Consider the following 24,688-nt stretch of genomic DNA (forward strand, 5'->3'; position numbering starts at 1 on the left):
GATAAAGAAGACATTCTTTTCTATGTGCTAAAAACAAGCCATGCAAACTTGAAGTTCACAATTTAATACCATAATATTTAATATCAACAGTCAATACCCTTATGTGATTTTAAGTAGCATTCAATTTATCAGAATGTTTACCTACCAATCCCTGTAACTGACCCTTTTTGGGAAAATAATGTAATACAGAACAGAACCAAACAATCTTTGCAAAACTGGATCAGCCTAGGGAATCATCATTCTAGCATGTCGTGAGGGAGGTAGATCACTGTTGGTGCAGGGTGTGTGCACAAGTACACACAGGCTGGAACCATGTGCAGAGCTGCAACTAGCACCTCCCACACTACAGGTTAGTCTCTCTAGATACTCAGTACTAGAGCTAAATTGACAGTACCTTAGGTAAACAAGAATGGCCTTACAAATTATCATAAATTTAAACAACTAAAATTGTAACAGACCAACCTTCCGATCAGCAATGTAGAGTGCTTCAGCCAGTTTGGCAAAATTCTCATTTATGTGTACTGTCTGAAGTCCTCTTCCATCAGCAGCTAGACGTTTGTCTAATGGAATTGTATAACCCTAGGAAGGGTGAAAGCAGAGAGAAAATATCAGTACAGAAGAGCTATAATAATTACTTAAAATGAAATTAAGACCTGTTCATTCTAGAACATGAAGTTCTCTTTCTTACATCTTTCTTCACAATTATGCAAAATAACTGCAGGTAACAATGAGCGCTTTGTATGGAGGATTAAGCATTTCAAACCTATGGCATTGACTGTCACAGTAAGTAAATCTCATAATGTTACTGTTTACATTTCACAGATCAAGACAGTGAGGTAGAGAGCTTAGGTAATGTCCCTAAAGTTGTATAGATAGTGGATAAACTAGGATTTAAACTCTGACAGTATTTCAGAGTCCAAGTTCTCGAAAAACAGATTTTCATGTGGAGTACAATAAAAGAAAATCATTATCAAATAGCCAAATAGTTGCTCCATGAGTAGAAGTATCAAGTCATACAAAGGTAGCACAAATCAAGATAATCTTGCTATTAATTTGTCATGCTGTTTTAATGATTTATTAGATTTTAAGTTTTAGTAAATGGGGGGTGGGAAGTTTGCTAAGTAATTGAGATTCTACATTCTGCAGTTTTCATCCCATTTTGGTAACATTACATGGATAATATTTGAACATCCACATGACTCTGAGGCTTTCCTTTGTTCTTCCAGATTTCTGACTAGATTCCCAAACACTGACCTCTAGTCCATGGTCTCCTAACAAAACAAAGTGTTACAGAATCAAATACTTAACATATCACACACTTACGTATGTATTAATCAGACTAAATCAGATTAGCCAACCTTCTTCTTGTGGGACCTCAATAGTACATCACTTTCTTTAAGGAACAACTTACATTTAACTCATGGGTTAAACTGGCCTTCTTCCCTCATCAAAAACAGAATCATGATATAATTTGGAGAATGAGAAATAGTGATTAGGCAATTTATCCCACATTTTACAGATTCTTAGTAACTCCTAGAGGCTTTGGGTATTAGTAGAGATATGTAGGATTTAAATAGCCTAAACCTGCAATGTTATAAACAGAGACCAATAGTTGAAAATTAAAGTACTGAAAATATCCAAAGATTTACTATTAGTTTTTCACATCATCACTGAGACTGGTTTAATTTTTTTCTTTTCTTTGTATCATGGATTGAACCCAGGGGTGCTTATTAACCTTAGGCATATCCCCAGTCCTTTCAATTTTTTATTTAGAGACAGGGTCTCCCTAAGTTGCTTAGGGTCTTGCTAAGCTGCTGAGACTGGCTTTGAACTCGAGTTCCTCCTGCTTCAGACCCCTGAGTTGCTGGGATTACAAGTGTATTCCACTGTGCCCCATGTGTCAGCTAAAATTCACTACAGGACTCTACATGGTACCCATGATCATGCTGTACTAACATTAACATTTTAGAAAGTTGCACAAATTAGTCTTTTTAACTTTTGGTGCTGGTGCTTGAGATTGTACCCATGGCCTACACTAGCAAAACTTGAGTTCTGGCACTGAGCTATAACCCTCAGTCCCTGGCACTCCTTTCTGAGAACATTCATATATGAAGCTAAAGTTTCAACTGAAGTAGTAGATTATAATACTTAGAAACTAATAACAACTGAATTACCTTTGCGTTTTTCCAGTTGGAAATACAAGGAGGAATCTTCCACTCTTGCTGTTCCTTTACAGTCATCTGAGTTGAGAAAAGAGCAAGAGTAGTATTTTTATAATTTGCAGTCTAGCTAAAAACCCAAGTACAATTTTTCTCATCAAAGACTCCTCCACATACAACAACATATGGACAGACATTGTCAAAGTGTAAAATTCCATTTGTTTGGTAGCACTACATACTGTGCTCCCATACCATGGATTCTAGTAATAATTTCAACTATAGTGAAAAATGGAAAAGAATCTAGAAATTATTTCTGACACTTACAAATGCTGGCTGGTATTTTTCCATAAACTGATGGGCTATCTTTCAGATGAAAACTTGTTCTTTTGGGGTAATAAAAAAATTTACCTAAAAAGGCAATTATCAATTGAAGAACTAACGAACACATGGTATTCATTTCATATAAGGATATCCATCATATGAAATAGATCCTGTTCATTTCATTAAAAGAAGGATTGAAGCTACTAATAATAAAACTAATAGCTAAAATTTCACATACATTCTCATATTTGTAGTCTTGACTGGGTCCTTATTTGATATTGACAAAAGAAAACTGATCAGTTTGGTAACATGTACCTGTAGGCATAGGGAGCTTATTTATAAAATTAATAATCATGAGTAAAAATAAAATTTTGAACTATAGCAAATACCTTTCGACTAGGAGAATGCATGACAGGTGCAGGAGGAGAAGGTGGTCCCCTGGGAATTTTCTTATTAATCCTGAAGGATAAATCAAACACAATCAGAGAGTGATATACTTTTTCCCCTATTAGTTATTGTATTGCCAAACTCCCCTTCTTGTTTTTTGTTGAGTAAAGCTTTAAACACAGACAAAATAGACATAGTGAATGCCCATCATACATCTACCATTTGGCACCAACAATTAATAAAATACGGTCAATGCTGTCATCATTACTCAGCTGACACACCAACATTATTACAGCATTAAACAACATGTGTACAGCTTATTAAGATATAACTGACATATAATTTACTATACATATTTAAAGTGTATAATTTGATTCACCTCAAAGATACATTTGTGGAAGGATCACAATTAAGACAGTGAACATACCCTTCGCCCCAGAAGTTTGTGCACTGTCCCTACCTATACCTCTTGTCTCTCCTCCTTCTGACCTGAGCTCCTTCCCATAGGCAAGCACTGATCTACCTTTTATTACTATAGATTAGTTTCCATTTTCTAGAGTTTTATATAAATGGAATCATATTATATATATGTTGTTTTTGCCTGGTTCCTTTTACTCAGCATAATGATCTTGAGATTCATCAATGTTATTATATTAATACACTTTTTTTCTTTTTTGAGACTTCTTTTGGGTACTGGGGATTGAACCCAGGGGCACTTTACCACTGAACTACACAACCAGCCCTTTTTTGTATTTTAGGGACAAGCCTTGCTAAGTTGCTTAGGGCCTCTCTAAGTTGCTGAGGATGGCGTTGACCTTGTGATCCTTCTGCCTTAGTCTCCCGAGCTGCTGGGATTACAGCATGTGCCACCCATGCTCCCCCTCTTTTTAACTGCTCAGTAATATTCCATGCATCAATAGACCAGTTTATCCATTTGCTTCATGGACATTTGAGACACTTTTCTCCTCTAATATCTTTAAGGACAGTGGTTCATTCTTGTGAAGCAATGTACTTACTTGAACCTTGGAGGTTCCATTGGATCTTTCTGCATTTCTACCATTCGAATAACCCTCTGTTTAGCTCCAGAGTTGAAAGCTACTCCTTGCTGAGATGGTGTGTATCTAAAGAAAGATGGAAACTAAAGGTGTGACTAACTGAAGTTTTCAGTAGGTATTTTCCCATTGCAATCTTAAAGACTACATTTTCAAATGCTTTCACAAAGGATTAACAGAAAATTACAAAATATCTAAGCAGAGCCATCAGGAACAAAAATAAGACAATTAGCAGAAATTATGAGATTCAAACAATGTAAACTGGAGTGGTTTGTCAACAATTCATCCTCATCCACTTTCTAATATGGAAGGTGCAATTGTTCAGTTTTAGAGAGAGGAGGTCTAGAAAATAGTAGCTAGTTTCTAAGCGTGTGTTTGAGGAAAAACAACCTACATAAAAATCCCAGCAGGCATCTTACAGTAGTTTTTGATTAATCTTAAGTTGTAAAACAAAGAAAGAATAATGGCAGCAGCCCTAGCAGCTCTGAGTTTTTTTCTTAAAGTCTATATGTGATTTATCTGTCCACAGAAACATTTAGTTGAGTGAAACCCCTCAACATTTAGAAGGATTATAAAGATGTCTATTATAGTTGAAAGGAAAACTAAAAATAACAACTGTGGTTAGGATCATATACCACAAGTAACTTTTCTACAATCAAAAAAATACTTCGGAAATAGCAGTGGCAGCTTACATCTTAAAGTGGACATCTTAAAAAATTCTGCTTTCAACTGTTTGCAAAGAGAGTCAATACAAGTCCCTATTCAAGACAATTCATTTATAATTATGACTATGTAGGACAGTGAATGAATACCAGAATTTCCAAGTCAAATCAAATTTGAACTGAAACTAAGACTTTTAGGTCTCATACCGGATGTACTGAGCAGGAGCCAGTTTATCAGCTGCTCGAACTGGCATGGCTGCGGCAACCTTCTGTGATACAGATTTCTCTAAGGCTACCCTTGTCTTTTCTGTTATCTGAAATAAGAAACATTGTGCTGAGTGGTTTGGAAGTTAATAAGGATGTAAAAAGTCATCTAAGATAATTATATATATCAGTTCCCAGTTACCTCTTTAATAGCTTCTTCATCAGGTCTTTGTAGGTCTGGATCATCTGCATTCATAACCTCTTTTGGAACCAGGTCAGTATATTTGCTATAAATGACCTGAAATGTTCAAACACAAGCAAGCTTAAGAAAAGCAGAGAATGAAAAAATGCAACCTCATTAAGTCATTCCAGATGTCAACATGTCCTCTCAGCACACTTATAAATTTGGGACACTCAGTTTTGTCTTTTTGATTTTAAAACCAAGAAAGTTTAAGCTATATACACAAATTGCTGCCTGAGCTCTAAGTTAATAATTTTCCTTTGACCCCATGTATTTAAATTATTTGAGATCTTCTAATCAAGTCAGAATCCAAATAAATTGTGCCAACAAAATCTTATGCATCAGTGATCTCTATTTTTGAGGCTCACTAGGACTTGAAATTAATGATGATATAAATTGCCCAAAGAATCATTATCTTGGATTAAAAACTCATCAGAATTTAAGTCAGGTTACCAAATAATTTCCAAATTCACTGGGCCTAGAAAATTTCATTGACCTCATCCTATTTATAATGTTTCTCTTTTTCTGCCATCAATTCTATTCATAGACTAAGAAAATGAATATGTGCCACAGTGAAAAATCCCAGAACATTTTCTTCCATGAGAAGACAAAAAATGAAATAGAAAAAACAAAACACATCCTATATACATAACTTATTTTATTCCAAAATTTAAGACTACTGTGAGTTCTACTAGGCCCAACATAGATTCTTTTAGGCTGACAATGGGTGACAGGCGTCCCCCTAAAACAAAATATTAGTTACTTTCACAGACATCTATAGTTTTCAAATATTTTCATAAAAATGTATATAGACTTTAAAGAAATAGAGATTACAGAAATTTAAATGCTACAATAATAAGCATTCTAGATTTTAATGCTTTAATTAGAATTCTTTGACAAAGAACAACTTATGAATATGAAAGAAAACAAAATTCCTAGGCATTTGAGACCCAAAGTTTTCTATAGAAGAAACTGTAAGCCCAAGTCTTATATTAATAATTTGTTCTACCAAATGAGAGGTCTTAAAACAGTTTAGGGAAATGCATGTTATTCCTAATTTCCCACTTCAAACAATGGACCAAAAGACATTTGATGGGTTACTTGATCTGACCTGGCTTTGCCTGCAGCATCAGTCTCTGTTTATAAATTCTTACTCCTTCACTCATGCTTCAGCCACACAAGCGCTTCTGTATCTTAAACATGCTTTTCCCCCAATTCTGTACCTTTACAGAGAGTACTGTTCCCAGTTCTTCAGGTGAGCTCTTCATCTCTATCTCAGATTAAAATGGCCTATACTGGTGAGGCCTCCTGACTGGCCTTGTTAAAGCAACAGCCCTACTCCCTCAACCATTTTGCTTTACCCCACTCATTACGGTTTTCAAAGTGCTATTCACAGCATGACGTTATTTATCTATTCTACTTGTTTACTGTTTCCCCTTATTAAAATAAAAAATAGCTAATACTTATTGAGCACACTATGTGTCACTATTTTGTTTTGTTTTACTATATACATTAATTGGATCTTTGTATCAACCCTAAGAGGTAAGCATGATGATAATAGCCATATTACTGATGAGAATATTCATTGAAGTATCTCTGGTGCCAATAACAATGCTTGGTACATAGGAGTTATTCAGTTAATTTTTTGTACAAATTAAATAATTCGGAGAAGTTTTATTACATGCTACAGGTACTATATTTTAGGTCCTATAGAACCAATCTTTCTTCTTCTTTTTTTAAAGAAATGGGATCTTGCTAGACAGCCCAGGCTGGCCCTGAACTCCTGGGCTCAAGGAACCATTCTGCCTCAGCCTCTAGAGTAGCTGGGACTACAGGTGCATACCACTGTGTTTAGCTAAGAACTTTCTATATAAGTTATTGCTTTCTCAGGAAAAACTACCTCATAGCTATAAACTGAAATCTCTAGCTTGTTTCTCTAAGCAATGAGAAGATGGACCAGGTAAGAAAGTACAAATTTAGCACAAGGTGTCCTATTGACATGTGAGCTATTAGTGTTACCATCCTTTAAGAAGGTTTGTTTTGGAAGGAACCCTAAAGCCCACTTTAAGTGTTTTTTTTTTTTTTTTTTTTTTTGGGTGCTGGGGATTGAACCCAGGACCTTGTGCTTGCAAAGTAAGCACTCTACCGACTGAGCTATCTCCCCAGCCCTAAAGCCCACTTTAATGAGAAATTAGGCTCACTATACTAAGATCACATAGCTTCTAAAACATATCAAATGTCTTTTTCTCAGGAAGGAAAAATCCACATCACACAAATTGAAAATTAAACAACGACACCATAGAAGATAATACCTAGACTATGAAGAGTTAATCACTTTCACAGAGCAATCATTTTAGGAAGATTCTTAAGTAAACAGCTCCTTGGTAGTCATGTATGTTCAACATAAAGTCTCAATACTAATTTAGCATACAAGAGCCATTTCCTGTTTCTTATTTGGGTATTCTAAAGTTAATAACCCTTTAAATGAGCATCAGTAAGACTCTACCATCTCACTAGGCAGAGTAAAGGACATTTGAAGAGCAAGATTCCTCCACAGTAATTAAGTATAAAACCCCCAAATTTTATAGCCTGAGAACCAAATGTGCTGAAGACTCAGTACATCCCAGGAGGTAACAGGGCTCGATAGGGTTATCTGAAAACTATAATATATCCTTGAAGGTAGAAGCATAAATGAGCTTTGTGAACAAGATAAAGCAGTAACTCATCTGTAAAATAGATAATTTCTTATTAATGAAATTGGAAAGAACTGGACTAAATGGAAGGATAAGTCTGTCAACGTACTCACAATATAAGGTAAAAAAAAACACTATCTTTAGGCTTACTTTGTGTAATCATTTAAAATATTAATAACACCACATTTATCATAGTTTAAAGTTGTTAAGGAATTTTTTTAGGATGTAATTAAAGGGTGCTCTTTTAGGTAATATCATGTGTATATCATTTTCTATGAAATTATTTCAGAAATAAAAACATACGAGGGTCTTTATTTCAAGATTTATCACTGAAGTTCATAATTGAAAAGAAGAGAAGCAGTTAGTTCTACCAAGATTATTTCAAGAAAGTTTCTTCTACATAATTTTATATTACTGATAAGTCATAAACACAAGTACTTACTTTACATGTACAGAGAGCAATGGCCTTAAGACTGGCTCTAAATATTACCTCTTGGAATCCTGACTCATTCTCCTTACCTCTTAATAACTATTGCTTGAATTTCCCTTTTGGGGGGAGGGGCACTGGGAATTGAATCCAGGGGTGCTTTACCGGTGAACTACATCCCTAGTCTTTTATTTATTTATTTTTAATTTTTTGTAATTGTATATGGACGGAATGCCTTTATTTCATTTTTATGTGGTGCTAAGGATCGAACCCAGTGCCTCACATGTGCTAGGCAAGTGCTTTGCCCCTGAGCCCTAGCCCTAGCCCCTAGTCTTTTATTTTTTAATTTTAATTTTGAGACAGAGTTTTGCTAAGTTGCCGAGGATCTCATTAAGTCACCGAGGCTGACCTTGTCTTGCAATCCTTGTGCCAATTAGAGGCATGCACTACTGTGCCTGGCTAGCTAGCATTTCCATTCCTGCTTTCTATTAATATTTCAGTAAGAATACTGTTATCAGATCCCTCTGAGATAAGTTAGAAATCTTTGCACTACAATACAAATTTAAAAATCCCCAAAACTGTTTTCATCTTTTGTTGAGAATTCTGCATAAGTCTCCTTATGAAGAATTTTTAAAATTCCATTTAGTACAGCAAGTAGTCGATTCCCATTTTTTAAAAAATAGTAAATCAATGATTTTTTTTTAATTAAAATCTTTTTTATTTTTACAGACTGCATTTTGATTCATTGTACACAAATGGGGTACAACTTTTCATTTCTATGATTGTACACAATGTAGATTCACACCATTCATGTGTAAATCAATGATTTTCAAACACGGTTTTGCTGTCACCTCCAGCTCCCCTCCTGTAGCCTTGATAAATGTACAAGGTGTTTCTGGTTAAGACAATGGTGGTAGAGAGGGACACTACTGGTATTTAATAGGTAGAATCAGTCATGTTAAACATTGTACAAAGCTCAAGACAGTAAGAAATAATCAAGTAATGTCACCCTCAAAATGCCAATGGCATGTAATGTGTATTTAAATTTGAATTATTAAATGCATTCCAAAATTTCATGCATTAATCCATCCACTTTTAGCAAAAAAGAAAAAAGAAAAAAGAAAAAAAAAAAAAAAAGGAAAAAAGCAGTGCAAACTTGAGAGTGGTACTTCTCTCTAAACTACCAGTTTGGGTTCAGTGCTAGTGGCTACATTATAGAGAAGCATGTATGCATATAAATAATGGCACTGTACAAAGGAACAAAGCTTTAGAGACCTTACTGGGTTAAAGTACTGAAATCCAAAAATAAATGGTTCAGTTTTAATGGTCTACTCTATTTTTGATATAAAATAACTATCAATATAAATGGTTGTTACATAAATAAAAATATTTTCAGAGATTTCCTATAAACCAGACAAAATTCTTTAATTCGAAATATTATAATCTGCCAATGCCAATTTATTGCCCTAAAATGTTGCTTTTTCCTAACTGGTAAGAGTAGAGGTAGCATATACCAGTGAAGTGACTAACCCAGAGGGAGAGATGTACCAAAACAAATGCAGCTAGAGTCCAGTGAAGGCTTCCAGTATAAATCCTTCATGTGCAGGCATCTCATTTTCCTTTTGCAGGGGTAGATTAGGCTTCTTCAATGATTTCAGATGCAGTTTTTTTTTTTTTTTTTTTTTTTTTTAAATACCAGGGATAGAACCCAGCTTTACCACTGAGCTACACCTCCAGTCCTTTTATTTTTTGAGACAGGGCCTTGCTAAATTGCTTAGAGTTTCACTAAATTGGGGAGGCTGCCCTTGAACTTGCAATCCTCCTGCCTCAGCCTCCCAAGTTTCTGAGATTACAGGTATGCACCACCACACCCAGCAAGAAGTGGTTTTCTGTTACACAATGAATACTGCTATTATTCACCCAAGGAACACTAGTAAATGCTTGTGTCAAGCTTTCAGGCACTAAAGTGCCCGAAGAGGAAAAGATGAAAGAGCCAATCCAACACAGTTCATTGTCAAATGATGTGTTAAACTGCTATGAAAAACACTGGGACTAGAGAGGAGAAAGCCAATGTAGTTAGGAAGATCAGGGAGAATATCCTGGAATAGTAAAGAATAAGCTGAGATCTCAAAGCAACAGAACTTAGGGGTAGAGCACTCCAGGCATGAGAAGGAAGTCCACAAAAGTTCTCAAGATAAGAGAGACTGTGCTGTATTATGGGAACTAAAAGTAGTTCTTCATGGAAGATATTTTGAGAATGCATGAAAATTTTTCTTCTTTACAATCACTATAATGATTATTTTATGCTGAAAATAAATAGAATGGTTAAAACTGAACCGTTTATTTTTTATTTCAGTATTCTGGTCCTGAGAATTGAGGTTAGACTAGGAAGGTAAGCAAGGGGGCAAATAGACCATAAGGAGGTTGGCCTTTATCCAGGAGACCACAGAAGCCAAGAAAAGACTGTAAGCATGCACGCTTCTATGCATATATGCAGAGGAAAGAGAATGACAGACACGATGTATCTTTTTTTCTAGCAGGCAAGACAAATGGCAAATAGATGGGCTCAGCCTTTGCTGTGGCTAAGTTAAGCAAGAAACAATAATAGCCTGAAATAAGTAGTAGAGAGGGAATATACCTGAGAAGTATTAAGGAAATTAGACAGAGCATGGCTCCTAAATAGATGGAGGGTCTAAAGAAAACTAAAAACTAGAATGATTGCTAAGCAAAGGAATAACACACGGGCAGTGTGTATCACATCTGAAATTGGAATATCCTTCAGATCAGTTAAGTCCACATCTAAGAATTTATTTTACATAGACACTAATGTGCAAAAAGAGGTTTGTATCTTATCTTAAATAAAGTGCTGTTTGCAATAGCAAAAATAATTAAAACTACCAATGCTTTAAAAATTAGGGTATTACCACACATAGAAGTCTACATAGATGTTTTTTGAAGACACAACCCTATGTATCCTAACAAAAATTTTCAAAACATTAAAAAATAAAAGTCAAAGGAAGGTGCATTAAAATTCCATTCATATAAAAAAATCTATAAATGGATATGCATATATAAAGTGAGAAAATATATATGTCAGTATCTAAATCCACAATAGAAGTCTGGTAAGATATATATCATTGTAGTAACATTAGTTATCTCTGGCAGGTAAAAGAAAAGAAAACCAGGCAGGACTGTATACCACTGGTATCTTACCATGAGAATATATTACTTGTGTAACATTTTAAAAATCCATAAAATAAGGGGAAACAGGACTCTCTGAGTCTTTGGTATAGGCAATTAGAGAGATATCACAACCATTCACTGAATTAGAGAATATAGCAGGTAGATTAAGAGACAAGCTATGCATTAGGTTTGGATTTTTTTTTTTTTTTTTTTTTGTGGTGCTGGGGATCGAACCCAGGGAGCACTCTACCGACTGAGCTATCTCCCCAGCCCTAGATTTGGATTTGATTAAGCATTTTAGGGAAACCTTTCTATACCTGTCCTTAGAGACAATAAGAAAAAAGAGTTTAGCAAAGAAAATTGGGCTGGAGACACAGATTGAACAGTTATCAACCTATGAGTGACAACAGAACCTAGAGGAAATAAACTATATTAGTTAAGGAGAATACATTGTGAAAAAGTGTTAGAGACCTTTGACTTTTTCAGAAAGCTACCTCCACAAATAGGTTGAGGTGAAGCCATACTATAGTGAATTACAGAGTTAAAGGGAGGTGAAGTAGGGTGAAACCAAGTTCTTTAGAGAATCTTGAGAAAAGTTAAAGAAAATTAAGTGGAAATTAAGTGGTAACTTAGAGGGAGCTTTGAGGATAGTCAAGGAAGTTTATCTTTCAAAAGATAAGAAAAGCAGGCACATTCGAATGTAACAGGAAGGAAACATTAGAACTTAAAGACAGTTGAGAAGAATAACTAATATGTGAAATTCAGAGGGAAAGAGAAGGGACTGTGAACCAGAATACACATGGCAAGATGAGGCTCAGATACTAAGTTCTGTGATTATAATCAATTTCAACCATTTCTTATAATTTTTGAAATATAAGTTCTAGGAAATTTAAAATAAAAAGATGAGGCTCAGAGAAAAGGTATTTCTTATGGAAACAAAAAGAAAAAGGTAAGTGCAGAATAAAGTTGCCAGTTTTCTTCTGTCTTTATACTGAAATAGATGTGAGCCACTTGTTCAGGACAAGACAGAACGGAGAGAAGGAGTTACATACAACGTGGTGGAAGCACGAAAGGAGCAGGGCTGGAGATATGAATTTGAATGTCTGCCTTTTTCCAAAAGCTCAAAAGTCCTGATGCAGGACTAAGGATGACCGCAGGGCTATTTTAGATGGCAAAGTGAAAAAGTCTGCGAGAGAGAGAGAGAGAGAGAGAGAGAGAGAGAGAGAGAGAGAGAGGGAGAGAGAGAGGGAGAGAGGGGGAGAGAGGGAGAAAGAGAAAGAGGGGGGGAGGGGGATGGGCAAAGGATAGGTTCTGAAAGCTCTCAGGTATTTTTTTTCCCCCAACATCATCAATTCTAAAGAAATGTTTTACTTCTATCTCAAGTATTTATTTACAAGGGGGGAAAAACCAAACTAGGTCTTCTCAAAAATAATTCCTTGGCTCTGAGCATAACTGCTTTGTAAAAAGATTATTTTAAGCAAAATTTATTTTTGGTCTTTGGATTACTTTGTAAGCAGGGCCATCCTAAATCTGGATCCAAATGCTAGCTCAGTACTTAATCTAGGGCAAAAGAAGTTAGTGTTTATTATATCCAAATGAACTATTAAATAAGACCTGGGGTATAGCTCAGTGGTAGAGCATGAACAAAGCCCTTGGATGAATAACCAGCACCACACATGCAAAAATTTAAATAAAATAAATAAAATAGAATAAGCATTTATACATGTATTCTATGAGCATATGGAGGGAATTGAAACACTGTGTATAATCCTCAGCACTGCAAAAAACAAAAGTTGAAAAAGAAAAGTTGACTTTATTGGGGTTTTAGAATTGTAGACTTTAAAAAAATTAGAATGTCAGAACTATAGAATACTTGTATTTGAAATATAAAATTAAGTAAAAACCATAAATATAAAAGTCATCACCATTTCCTCCCTTGCTCTTCCTTAGTCTTTACCACCTAATTCACACTGCACCTTCCCACTTACCCAGTGACTTCAAACTTCAAGCCCTTAATCTCAAATGACTTCTTCCAGCCCACATCCATCTTCAAACCTTGGATCTAGTTGCCACCTAAAACTCCACCATTTCCATCATCACTAATTCAGCAAGTCTCCTCTCTAGTCTGTTACACAGTCATCCTATTGTAACTGTTCTTCTAACCGCAGTATTTTAAAGCCAACTCCTTTACTTCCTTCCCATTTATTAGCTCCATTCAATTCAGTTCCTTTATTATTTGCATTAAATTTCATGCCTACCAAACAACTCCCTTTCTCCTCTGCCCTTTCTTTGCAATTGCCCAATTTCAACCTGAAAAAAAAAAAAAAAAAAAAAAGTCATCACCAAGCCAGGCATGGTGGCATATACCTTTAATCCCAGTTACTGAGGCTGAGGCAGGATGATCTCAAGTTCAAGGTCAGCCCTGGCAGCTTAGTGACACCTTGTCTCAAAATAAAGAGGGCTGAGGATGCAGTTCAGTGGTTAAGAATATCCTTGGGTTCAATTCCCTTCCCCAAGCTATCAACAATTTGTGGAAAATTTGGAAGGACAAGTCACTGTTGGATACAACACCAAAGCTAACCTAAGTATACTTCATTGCTACTTTTCTGGTTTTTGGTGCTGGGAATTGAACCCAGGGCTTTGTGCATGGTAGGCAAGAGCTCCACCATTTTAGCTGTGTCTCTAACTTCACTGCTACTATTATTACAACACAAGAACAAAAACAAAAAAGTCACAAAAATATTTGTCAATGAGAAAACAAAAAAACTAAAAGACCACCCAGTGAGAGATTACCTTGTCTTTTGACTGTCCTTGTCGAGCAATTGCATCATACTTAATTTTTCCTTCAGGATCCACCTGAATGGCCAGTGCATTTGACATTTTTTTCTTTCGTCCCATATCCAGTGGATATTGGGCCACATGGATCTCTGGAAAGGCACCTCCATCTCCAAAATCCTGAATATTAAAATAAATAAGAGGAAGATTAAATAATAATTAGAGGTTCAAGATAAATTCATTAATTCAACAAATAATCATTGAGTCCTTAGCATTGTAGAGCCTACAATCCAGTGAGCAAAGATATAAAAAATATATTCTGGTTCATGATGAGTGACACAAGGGTAATACAGATCCTGGAACCAGGCGCTACTCTGATAGGGTGCTTGCTAAAGCCTTTGTTAAGAAGCAACAGGAATAATGTGTAAGCTAAAGCCTGAATGATGATAAAGCAGTTATGGGAAGATCTGAGGCAAGCATTTTCTAGGCAAAGCAACCAGTAAATGTGAAGGCCCTGCTGCAAGAATGAGCTTGGCTTGTTCTGGGAAACAAAAGTCCAGTGAGGCTAATAGTGTACTGAGGACAGAGTAACTGACACACAGGTTGCACAGGTAGAACACCATATCATGAAGGTGCTTCCAGCTCAAGGCAAACAATGTGGATGATACATGTGACAGAAAATAAGAAAATGCATGTATGCGTGCATGTGCACGCACACACACATGCAGGGTAAGAGGTAAAACTGTACTTAGGGGCAGAACTATAAAGAATTTTTCTTGGAATTAATTTTATTAAAATAATATCATTGGGCTGGGAAAGTAACTTAGAAGTAGAACACTTGTCTGGCACAGCAAGATCCTGGGTTTAATCCTGGGTACTAAAAAAATAAAAACACATCATTTACTCACTATTATATGAGAAGCAAGTAAGATAGGAAGAAGCTAGAAATGAGTTACCACATTTCTTTCTTTTTGTAAAGCTGGGGATGAAACCTGGGGCTTTAAGCATACTAAGCATTCTTACACTGGGCTATGTTTCCAACTTGGAAAACATACATGTGTGAGTGTGTGCAGGAAATACACACATGCACACGAGGTATATGCGTATTACTATTGGGGGATAAAGTGGGGAGAAGAGATGGAATCAAAGTTGCCCAGGCTGATCTCAAACTCCTGGATTCAAGTGATCCTCCTGCCTCTGCTGGGACAACAGGTGCATGCTACTACACTGGGCTCACACTTCTAAAGTACAAGCTAAACAGTGTTGGCAATGATGTTTAACACTGACAAAAAAAAAAAAAAGGGCCAGGCATAGCGGCACATGTTTGTAATCCCAGTAGCTTGGGAGGCTGTGGCCCTAGACAACTTAGCAAGACACTGTCTCAAAATTAAAAAAAGGGCTGGGTGGGGATGGGCTGGGCTGTAGCTGTAGCTCAGTGGCAGAACACTTGCCTTGCTATGTGAGGCACTGGGTTCAATCCTCAGCATCACAAAAAAATAAACAAATAAAGACATGCTGTCCGTCTACAAAAAAAAAAAAAAAAAAAAAAAAAACAACCCAATCTATAAATGGGCTAAGGAACTGAATAGGCACTTAGGCACTTCACAGAAGAAATACAACTGATCAACAAATATATGAAAAAAATACTCAACATCTCTAACAATTAGAGAAATGCAAATCAAAACTACTCTAAGTTTTCATCTCACTCTAATCAGAATGACAATTATCAAAAAATACACACAATAAATGTTGGCGAGGATGTGGGGAAGAAGGTACACTCATACAGTGTTGGTGGGAATGCAAATTGGTGCAACCATCATGGAAAGTGGGATGGAGCGCCTCAAAAAATTTGGAACCACCATTTGACCCAGCTATCCCACTCCTCGGTTTATACCAAAAGGACTTAAAATCAGCATACTACAGTGTGGCAGCCACATAAATGTTTAGAGTAGCTCAATTCACAATAGCTAAGCTATGGAACCAACCTAGGTATCCTTCAACAGAGGAATGGATAAAATGTGACACACACACACACACACACTATGGAATATTACTCGGCCTTAAAGAAGAATGAAATTATGGCATTTGCTGGTAAATGGGTGGAGCTGGAGACTATCATGCTAAGTGAAAAAAACCAATCCCAAAGAACCAAAGGCAGAATGTTTTCTCTGATATTTGATTTCAATTCACAGTAAGGCGGGGTCATGCTAGGAAAGAAAATTCTCCTCTACCTGGATTAGGTAGAGGGGAATGAAGGGAGAGGAGCAGTAAGGGGTTAGGAAGGATAGTAGAATGAATCTGACATTATTATCCTATGTGCATGTATGACTACACAACCAATATGATTCTACATCGTGTACAACCAGAAGAATGAGAAATTATACTCCATTTATGTATGATGTGTCAAAATGCATTCTACTGTCATGTATAACTAAACAGAATTAAAAAAAAAAAAAAAGTCAAACTAAGATAGGTCAAGAAACCCCAATTTGAAAATCAAAACTTTTTTTTTTAAATTTTTTTGTAGTTGTACACGGACAGAATACATTTATTTTATTTGTTTATTTTTATGTGGTGCCAAGGATCAAATCCAGTATCCACATGCCAGGTAAGTACTCTGCCACTGAACTACAGCCCCAGCCCCCAAATCAAAATGTTTTGAGGGTTGAAATAGACTTCCAAAGTTTCAGATTTTAAACTTCTCATGATCAAGATTAGAGGTGCTAAACCAGTAAAGTCTAGAAAAATACTCTGAAACCTGAAAAACTTCTGGTCCCAAGGATTTCAGATAAGAATACTCAATTTGCACTACTAAGAATGATAAGAAAAACATACATCATTTAGAGGGGTCTGATGAAAAAATTATTAAGAAATCCACTTTTACAAGACTTCTTCAAGCAATATTCTGATAGACCTAGCATATATGAGTCCCTAGATACACTAGGCTTATTTGCTGAGAGATTTGAAATATATGAAAATGAACAGAATAGAGAAATTTTCTTGTAAATTAGGCAGAAACAGTTAAAGCATTCCTAAGAAAAGTGCTTCCTGTACCCAGACCATCAATCTGACACATGCTCAGATTTGCTAGAGTTCTTCAACTATAATAAGCACTTCAGAACTGTAGATGTAGCATTATGTGGTCATTAAGCTTGCCAGAAAATCATAGCTTTTACTCTGAAGACTAGAACAAAATGCCTTCTTCCACAGTACATTTGCTCCCCTCAAAGCATCCATGGCATTTCCAGATTAGCTGGCCATTTTAGTTTGATTTTCAAATAAACAGTTCTGTTCCACCAAGATACATGAAACCTTTGATAATTAATTAAGAGTTTAAAAAGCAGCCAAATGTCATAAAGCTGATATGCAAAGATGAGATTCCATTGTATGTAAAATGAGGCCTGCCACCCCCATTCTGTAATCTACTGAGAAGCTAAAAAAAGATATAATTTCAAGAGAAACTGAATTCTTCAATTAACTAATGCCAATCACTACCTTTTGCTCCAGGTAAAAAGGGCATTATAGCCACCCCAGTGATCTTTCATTTTGCTGTTTCTCACAAATTATAGTCCCAGAGAGAACAAAAGCAACAACAAAAACCCCTCAATATAGTAAGGCTGGTCTTTACACACAGGAATTCATAAAGACCACAGGAGAGCTGAGGAAAAAAATCCCCAAAATATATAAGGGCAATCTATCTGGGGGTTCATCCTGTAGGCTCTGTAGAGTCTGACAGGCAGGGGAATGACAAACATGTGGTGCCGGGAGAAAGAATACAGATGGCTTCTTAAAGGATTCTAAGCAAAAGTTTCAATTAAAAAAATACTATGATCACCACTTGGAGGCATATGAAAAGGCAAGAGCTCTTCCCATGTGTGAATTAAAAGTTAACTACATAAGAACAGAATATAAGAAAGTGATACAATGAAAATAAATGGGTGCAAAAATGTATAGCCATTTTAGAGTTTAATAGGGCACATACATTCTTTGGGATGTGATGGAAAATTTGTAGTAATCAGAATGAATGTTGGGAGAGGGAGAAGAAAAAGACTGATTAAAGCAGAGTAAGTCTTCTGTAAGAAAATATTTACCTCAAATGTTTGTTTTCTCTCGAGATAAGTAAAGTGGTTGTTATGGTCTGGGTATGTCCCCACAAAGTTCCTATGTTAAGGCAGGAATATTCAGAGGTAAAATGACTGAATTGTGAAAGCTGTACCTAATCAGTTCATCCCAGTTTGAATGGACTGACTGGGTGGTAATTGTGGGCTGGAGGAGATGGGTCACTGGGGTGAGCCCTGGATTCATCTTCCCTGTGGCCCCTTCCCCTTGTCTCTCAGCTTCTGGGCCACCATGAGGTGAGCAGCTATCTTTAGCCTTGCCCTTCTGCCATGATGCTATGCCTCACCTCAGGTCCAAAACAAGAGTTGGCCAGCCATGGACTAAACCTCCATAACCATTAGCCCAAATAAACGTTTCCTTCTCTAAGCTGCTCTGGTCAGGTATTTTGGTCACAGCAACCAAAAGCTGACTAACACAGTGGTCTAGCATGGGAAGGTTTCCCTGCAATCAGGGAAAGAAATATGCAACTGAACTGACTTATGTATGTATAGGATCCTGAGTAATTAGGAGAATTGGTGGTGTCGAGATGTTTGTTCTTTGGAAACAAGGCGGAGATATAAAAAAGGATCACTCTAGATTCTTCCTTCTCCTCTATTTCCTATTAATCAGTCATAAAATTTTGTCTCTCACATTTTCCCCAAACATTATCTAATCTGAATATCAGGCATGTGTTAATTAACATTCTCAAACTGAAGAAAACAGATGAGGGAAAAAAAACTCAGCAAAGGAAATGCTACTGGAGCTTCTTTGGAGGAAACTATCTCTTCAGGGTTACATGTTATTTTTTTTAAGTTGGGGGCAGACGCAAACATAAAAATCACTTTATTTTTACCTCTTATTTTATCATTATTGTCCACATGCTACCTAGATTCATAAAGGGTATGTTAGTTCTTTACGTACATGTTTAGTAGTCTGGCATTAGAAGAGACAAAATGGTGCAGTTCTCTAGGAATCACAAACCAGTGACAATAAGCAAAAAGAAAATGATAAATCTGAAGGAAGCAGATGTCTCAAGAGCTCACAATTAGAATTTCTATCACTGACATTAATAATCAGAGGATCTAGGGTTTAAATTTATTTTACAAGCATACAATAATAAATCCCAGCATAATTTAATATATCAAAACAGAACATCCATTTTTACCTCTAACAACCGAGGTATCCAGCCTTTTCGGTATCCGTATGGTGGGGGTTCTCTTCGGGAGGAGACCAGTGAGGTCTGCCGTGATCGCTGAGATCTTGCTTTTTCTTCAGCCTCAAGCTGGTCTTGAGACAGCTGAGTAGGTGCAGGTAAAAAGCTATAGAAAACAAGAGTCAGAATTTTAAAAAACTCATACATTTCATTTGATTATTGCAAATTGGCTCTCAGGTGACTTCTTCTATGATGCTTTATCCTTTGAGGAATCAAGAGCAGACTCCCGCCCCATGTTCTTAACAACTTTAAAATATTATGTTATCATAATGATATCCAAAGTTGAAACAAAACAAGCAAAAAAAAAAAAAAAAAAAAAAGAAAAAAGGATTCCAGCAGATGAACACTGAAGGGAAGAATAATTCAAGTTCCTTTGTGATTCTTGGCTAGCAAGCACACCTAAATATGTAGGAGAGTTTATTCAGTTATTCAAAATATTTCTTTTTTTTTAAATTTATTTTTATTGTACACAAATGGGATACATACTGTTTCTCTGTTTGTACATGAAGTAAAGGCATACCATTTGTGTAGTCATACTTTTACATAGGATAATAGTGTTTGATTCATTACGTTATTTCCCCCCACCACACCCCTCCCACCCCTCTTTTCCCTCTATACACTTCCTCTTTCCTCCATTCTTACCTCCTTCCCACCCACCTCAAAATATTTCTTGATCGCTTGGATGCAAACACTATACTAGACAGGCAATGAGAGTATAAACTGAGAAAGCTTAGAGTCTTATGAGGAAGAAAGACAATCACACAAATCCATAATTATGAATACATTAAGTGTTAAAAAAATAGAGTCCTACAACAGCATTCAACAGAGGGTTTACCAGTTGGGGAAGGTCAGGTAATAAATAAAATGGCTAAGAGCTCAGAGTTCAAAATCTACCTTATGCCACTTAAAAACCTGGGTAATACTTTCCTCTCTGAACCTGTTTTCTCACCTGTATTGAGAGATCACTGAAGAATATCTACCACATGAGATTCTTTTAAGCATTAAATGAGAACATTCATGAACTAGTTGGCAGAGTGTCTAGATAAAGTTCAACTTGTTTGGCTTGTTCCACGATTTCCCAATTTGCATTGGCTGCCCCCACACTATGCTCTCTTTAGACCCTCAGCACAACACTACAAGAACGTCTACTTACTGAACTGTAATCATCTATTCATTTACCTATTGTTCTCTCACTAGACAGTGAGCAATTTAAGGTTAGGAATTATGCTTTCTGCAAGTTTATCCTAAATGTCCAGGACTGTCCAGCTCACTGTAGGAGTACTTTAAATGTTTGCAAGGGGAATTCACTCCATCCCTTGCCTTCACCATCTTTAAGTCACTATAGCTTTCTCACCTTTACTCAGAGAAGCCGTCTCAGGCTCTTTACATTAGATAATATTCTATTTATTTATTAAGAACAATTTCTCCTGCTGGGCACTATAATCTCAGAAGCCTGAGGCCAGAGGATTGCAAGTTTGAGGCAAGCCTCAGCAACTTGACCCTAGTTAAAAACAAAAGACAAAACAAAACAAAAAAAAAAACAATCCAATTCCTGAGTACCCTAGCATTAAAGTCTTGCTCAATTACACCTCCTCAGAGCTGTTTTCTCACTACCTTGTCCAAAGTAGCCACTTCTCCAGACTGAGTCACAATCTAATCCTTTCTTATTCCCAGCATTTATTACTGAAGGCATTATTGATTTTACTCATATATAGTTTGTCCTACTAGAATGTAAGCTCCATGAAGATAGGGAATGTAATAATTTAGGAAAACCATTTTCTCCTACTATCTCACTCAACAATCAACAATATGTAAGATTTAGGAAATCAAATGTGTGGGATGGTTCCCTTACACATTAAGCAATCAATTCTCCTGCAGGGTCTTCAGTGTATCCAGCTGGGTATCTTCTAATTCAATTCAATTTTGATACTGTCTATCTGGCGATAGCTCCAGATCCCACAGATTAGATGCCAATTTCAAGTCTCAGCTTTTGACTCACTGGCTGTACTACCTTGGCTCAAAGAACAACCACAAAAACCCAAACATTTACTTAGCTAGGTATGATAGCAGACAGCCCATAATCCCAGCTACTTGGGAAGCTGAGGCAGGAGGATTGCAAATTCAAGGCCAAACCTCTACAACATAGCAAGACCCTGTCTCAAAATAAAATAAAATTAAAATTAAATTAAGGGCTGGCAATATAGCTCAGTGGTACCCTGGGGTACAAATCCTGGTACTTAAAAACAAAACAAAACAAAACAAAAACTTACCTTTACTGGTTTATATAAAGGATTTTACAAAAGACACCAATGAACACCAGATGGAACCTATGGAAAGCAACATAGTCCCCCAAACTGACCATTTAGAGATTGCAATCTGCCAATGCAATTTTAAGCACATAATACCCACCATATCTGTGGTATTGTTCCTGGGTGTTCATTTCCAATTCCACTTTTCCAAAAATTCTTCATTCATAACCCTACTAGTATCTATTGCGATGCTTTGCACACAGAGGATACTAAAATGTTTGTTGACTATATCATTTACTAAAGGAAACTCTTCAGTCCATACAGCTCATTGCATCTAATTCTTTTTGTACTTAGGCTGGTACTAAACAAAAAAGCACTATGTTACTCTTTGTCTTATGATTGTACCAGTACCCCATCTTCTCTGCCACTGAAAAGTTGTATTTCCTTCTGTACAAAAGACCCCTAGGATAGGGCAGGTACCTAACAGTAATTCTCTACAACTAAAACGTTTTTAGGATTCATGCTGTCATCAGTTAGGAAATATAAGAGGAGACTGAATGAAGTGCGTTACAGGTCTTCAAGCTGAGGTCCTAAAAAGATTACTTTCCTTGCGCCCTCTTTGACAACAGACGTTTACTGTTGAGTTCGCGTGGAAAGTTTTTCTACTTAGATGGAGCAGCAAGGTCGCAAGAGTTATGTAACTTCTTGGAATCTCCCACTTAACAGCATCTATTTTATTAATGGCGGGAGCGCTTTACCTTCGGTTGCCAAGGCAACCGAGAATAGCAAAATAATCTGAGGTAGTTCTATCCACAGAAAAAATTCTAAGGTCCAAAGTTAAAGTGCTCAGCAAAGGTGCATATTAGTAGACAGCGGCCACGACTGAGGTCAGTTTAAAATCTCTGTTCAGTTCCGCCTCCAGCGCCCCCACACTCTTTTTTTTCCCCCCACAAATTCCAGTTTCTGGCAACAGGAGAAAGATCATCGCAAACTGCCCGAAAGCCGCGAAGTCGCCTCCCGCGCGCTTCACTCCTCCCAGGGAATTAAGACGCTGCCCTCCACGGGCCCTACGCGCCCACCCCAGCAGCGGGCATGCGGGAGCGCTCTCCAACCCGCCGCGAAGCTTAAGCGAAGAACACGTGAGACTCCAGCGCGAGGCCACGCCGTGCCTCTCGGTCACAGGAACGGGAACTCCACCCGGGAAGCCCCTCAGGAAAGACCCCGGCTTCGGCGAGGCCTAGTCGCAGCGGCGGCCAGCGGGAAGGTGTAGCCATGATCTCAGCCCACGTCGTTCTGCGCCCCAGGCCTGGTCACCGCCCGGGGGCGTGTAGACAAAGAAAAGAAAAAGGTAGCTACTCCCAGATCCTTCCGTATCGAGGACCCAAATCAACAACCCACCTGGTGAGCGCCATCTTCTTCCGCTTCTTCCAGGGCGAGCGACAGCGCCGCGGGGCGGGCCTTTCCCGACGACGAGGAGCGGAAAGGAAAGAGCACGCGGTACGCAGGCGCCCTGGCCGCAAGGCCTTGTGGGACTTGTAGTTCTTTGAACAGTAGCACACTGTACTCCTAACCAGACCAAGCGGTTTATCACGGTAATCGCTTCAGTCAGAAGCAAGTGCATTTAGGAAATGATATAACCCCGTCATTCGTACACTGTGACCTGAGATGGCGTTCCTTAGGCAGAAAAACGAAATTGGAGGAAATGCCTTTTAAGCCGCTTTATTTTATTCCCTGCACAGTTCCATTCCACTCCATTAGTAAAGTTCCAAATGTAAAAGCCTTCTGGGGACAATGATGTTAAGTGAAAGGGTGACAGGTTTTTAAAACGGTAGAATATTGTGAGAGTTTGTTGTGTGTGTGTGTATGTGTGTGTGTTTATGTATATTATACATTATTATAATGCACTGATTGTGAGACTTAAATGTGGGTAATATAGGTAAATATAGGTAAGTATTTTTTTTTTTTTTTTTTACTTCTCTCAAAAATTCTATATAAATACATTAGTTCTTAGAGTTACTATTTTGGCTGACAGTAGTCTGATTTAACCTTTGTTCCAGGAATATATTATTTCTAAAAAGAGAATAAAAGGAGCAAATTAGAGAAGGTCCCGCAGCCAAGATCAAGGAGCTTAGACTTAATTCATCACCTGATTTGGAGCTGAAGGAGGGTTTAAGTAGAGGGCCTGGGTCAAAGAAACAACCAAGAAAGACAACTCTTGTGGCAGATTGCGTTTCTATGGCAATGAGAGACAAAAGAGGCCACTAAGGACAAGGTTAAAATAATTAACCTGGGAAATCAGTAAGACATACCAAGAACTGGGATGTAAGATTGAAAGAAAGGGAGGGAGAAGAGCACTTACAATCTATTTTCTTTTTCCACAGAGGCATATCATGTGAGGCATTTGCACCAGTCATGATCCCTTGCTGTCCTTGGGGTGTATAAGAGAATGGGAACCTGCTTTAATAGTAGTTTAAGCAGAACATAATTAAGAAAGCAAATTTGCAAAAATGATGTGATATCATACCTCAAGGCCTAGTGCTTTGTTTGGTTTTGTGGGAGAGGGGTTTGGTGTTCTGGGATCCTGGATCTTCCTTACTCATCCATCCCCCATCATGACAGATATTTAACAGCTACTTGCTCATAATAGAGAGCCTAGTGCAACCCCAGAATCAGTGCTGTGCTGGGTTGCAAGAAACACTCTGTTCCTTCCACTCCTAGAATTCCCTATAGAGGGTGGAATTTATTCTCAGAGAACATAGAACCTAACTTGATTCCTAACTTAGTTGTGACTATGTAGCCACAAATAGAATAACTTGCTAGGTAGTAGGGTGGATCAGTTAAGCACAGATTCTGGAGTCAGTTTTCTTGAGTTACCTGTAGATCTTGATAAGTCACTTAACTTGTCTCCCAGTTTTGTCACTGGCAAAACAAAATAAGTAAAATAAGTATAACGTGTCTCATAAAGTTGTTGGGAGGATTAAACAGGTCAATCATGTAAAGTGCTTAGAACAATATCTAGCATAG

General features: G+C 37.2%; 1 protein-coding gene across 2 annotated transcripts in view; it reads right to left on the reverse strand.

The window, feature by feature from the left end:
• Snw1 (SNW domain containing 1) overlaps positions 1-23,129 on the reverse strand; it is a 34,531-nt gene extending 11,402 nt beyond the window's left edge. Inside the window, exons 1-9 of one of the 2 annotated variants that reach the window (XM_047539085.1) lie at positions 23,063-23,129; positions 19,368-19,521; positions 14,123-14,284; positions 4,988-5,083; positions 4,789-4,895; positions 3,884-3,988; positions 2,870-2,939; positions 2,175-2,240; positions 463-579 (exon numbers count right to left, since the gene is read on the reverse strand). In XM_047539085.1, the coding sequence (XP_047395041.1) occupies positions 463-579; positions 2,175-2,240; positions 2,870-2,939; positions 3,884-3,988; positions 4,789-4,895; positions 4,988-5,083; positions 14,123-14,284; positions 19,368-19,521; positions 23,063-23,076 (891 nt within the window). In that variant the 5' untranslated portion in view covers positions 23,077-23,129. Of the gene's footprint in view, positions 1-462; positions 580-2,174; positions 2,241-2,869; positions 2,940-3,883; positions 3,989-4,788; positions 4,896-4,987; positions 5,084-14,122; positions 14,285-19,367; positions 19,522-21,824; positions 22,319-23,062 lie in introns of those variants that run through there. The other variant, XM_047539084.1, reaches the window with a different exon arrangement.
• Positions 23,130-24,688: the final 1,559 nt, after the last annotated feature.

Source organism: Sciurus carolinensis, chromosome 2 (assembly GCF_902686445.1).
Source record: "Sciurus carolinensis chromosome 2, mSciCar1.2, whole genome shotgun sequence".
In the NCBI taxonomy this organism is placed as follows: Eukaryota; Metazoa; Chordata; class Mammalia; order Rodentia; family Sciuridae; genus Sciurus; species Sciurus carolinensis.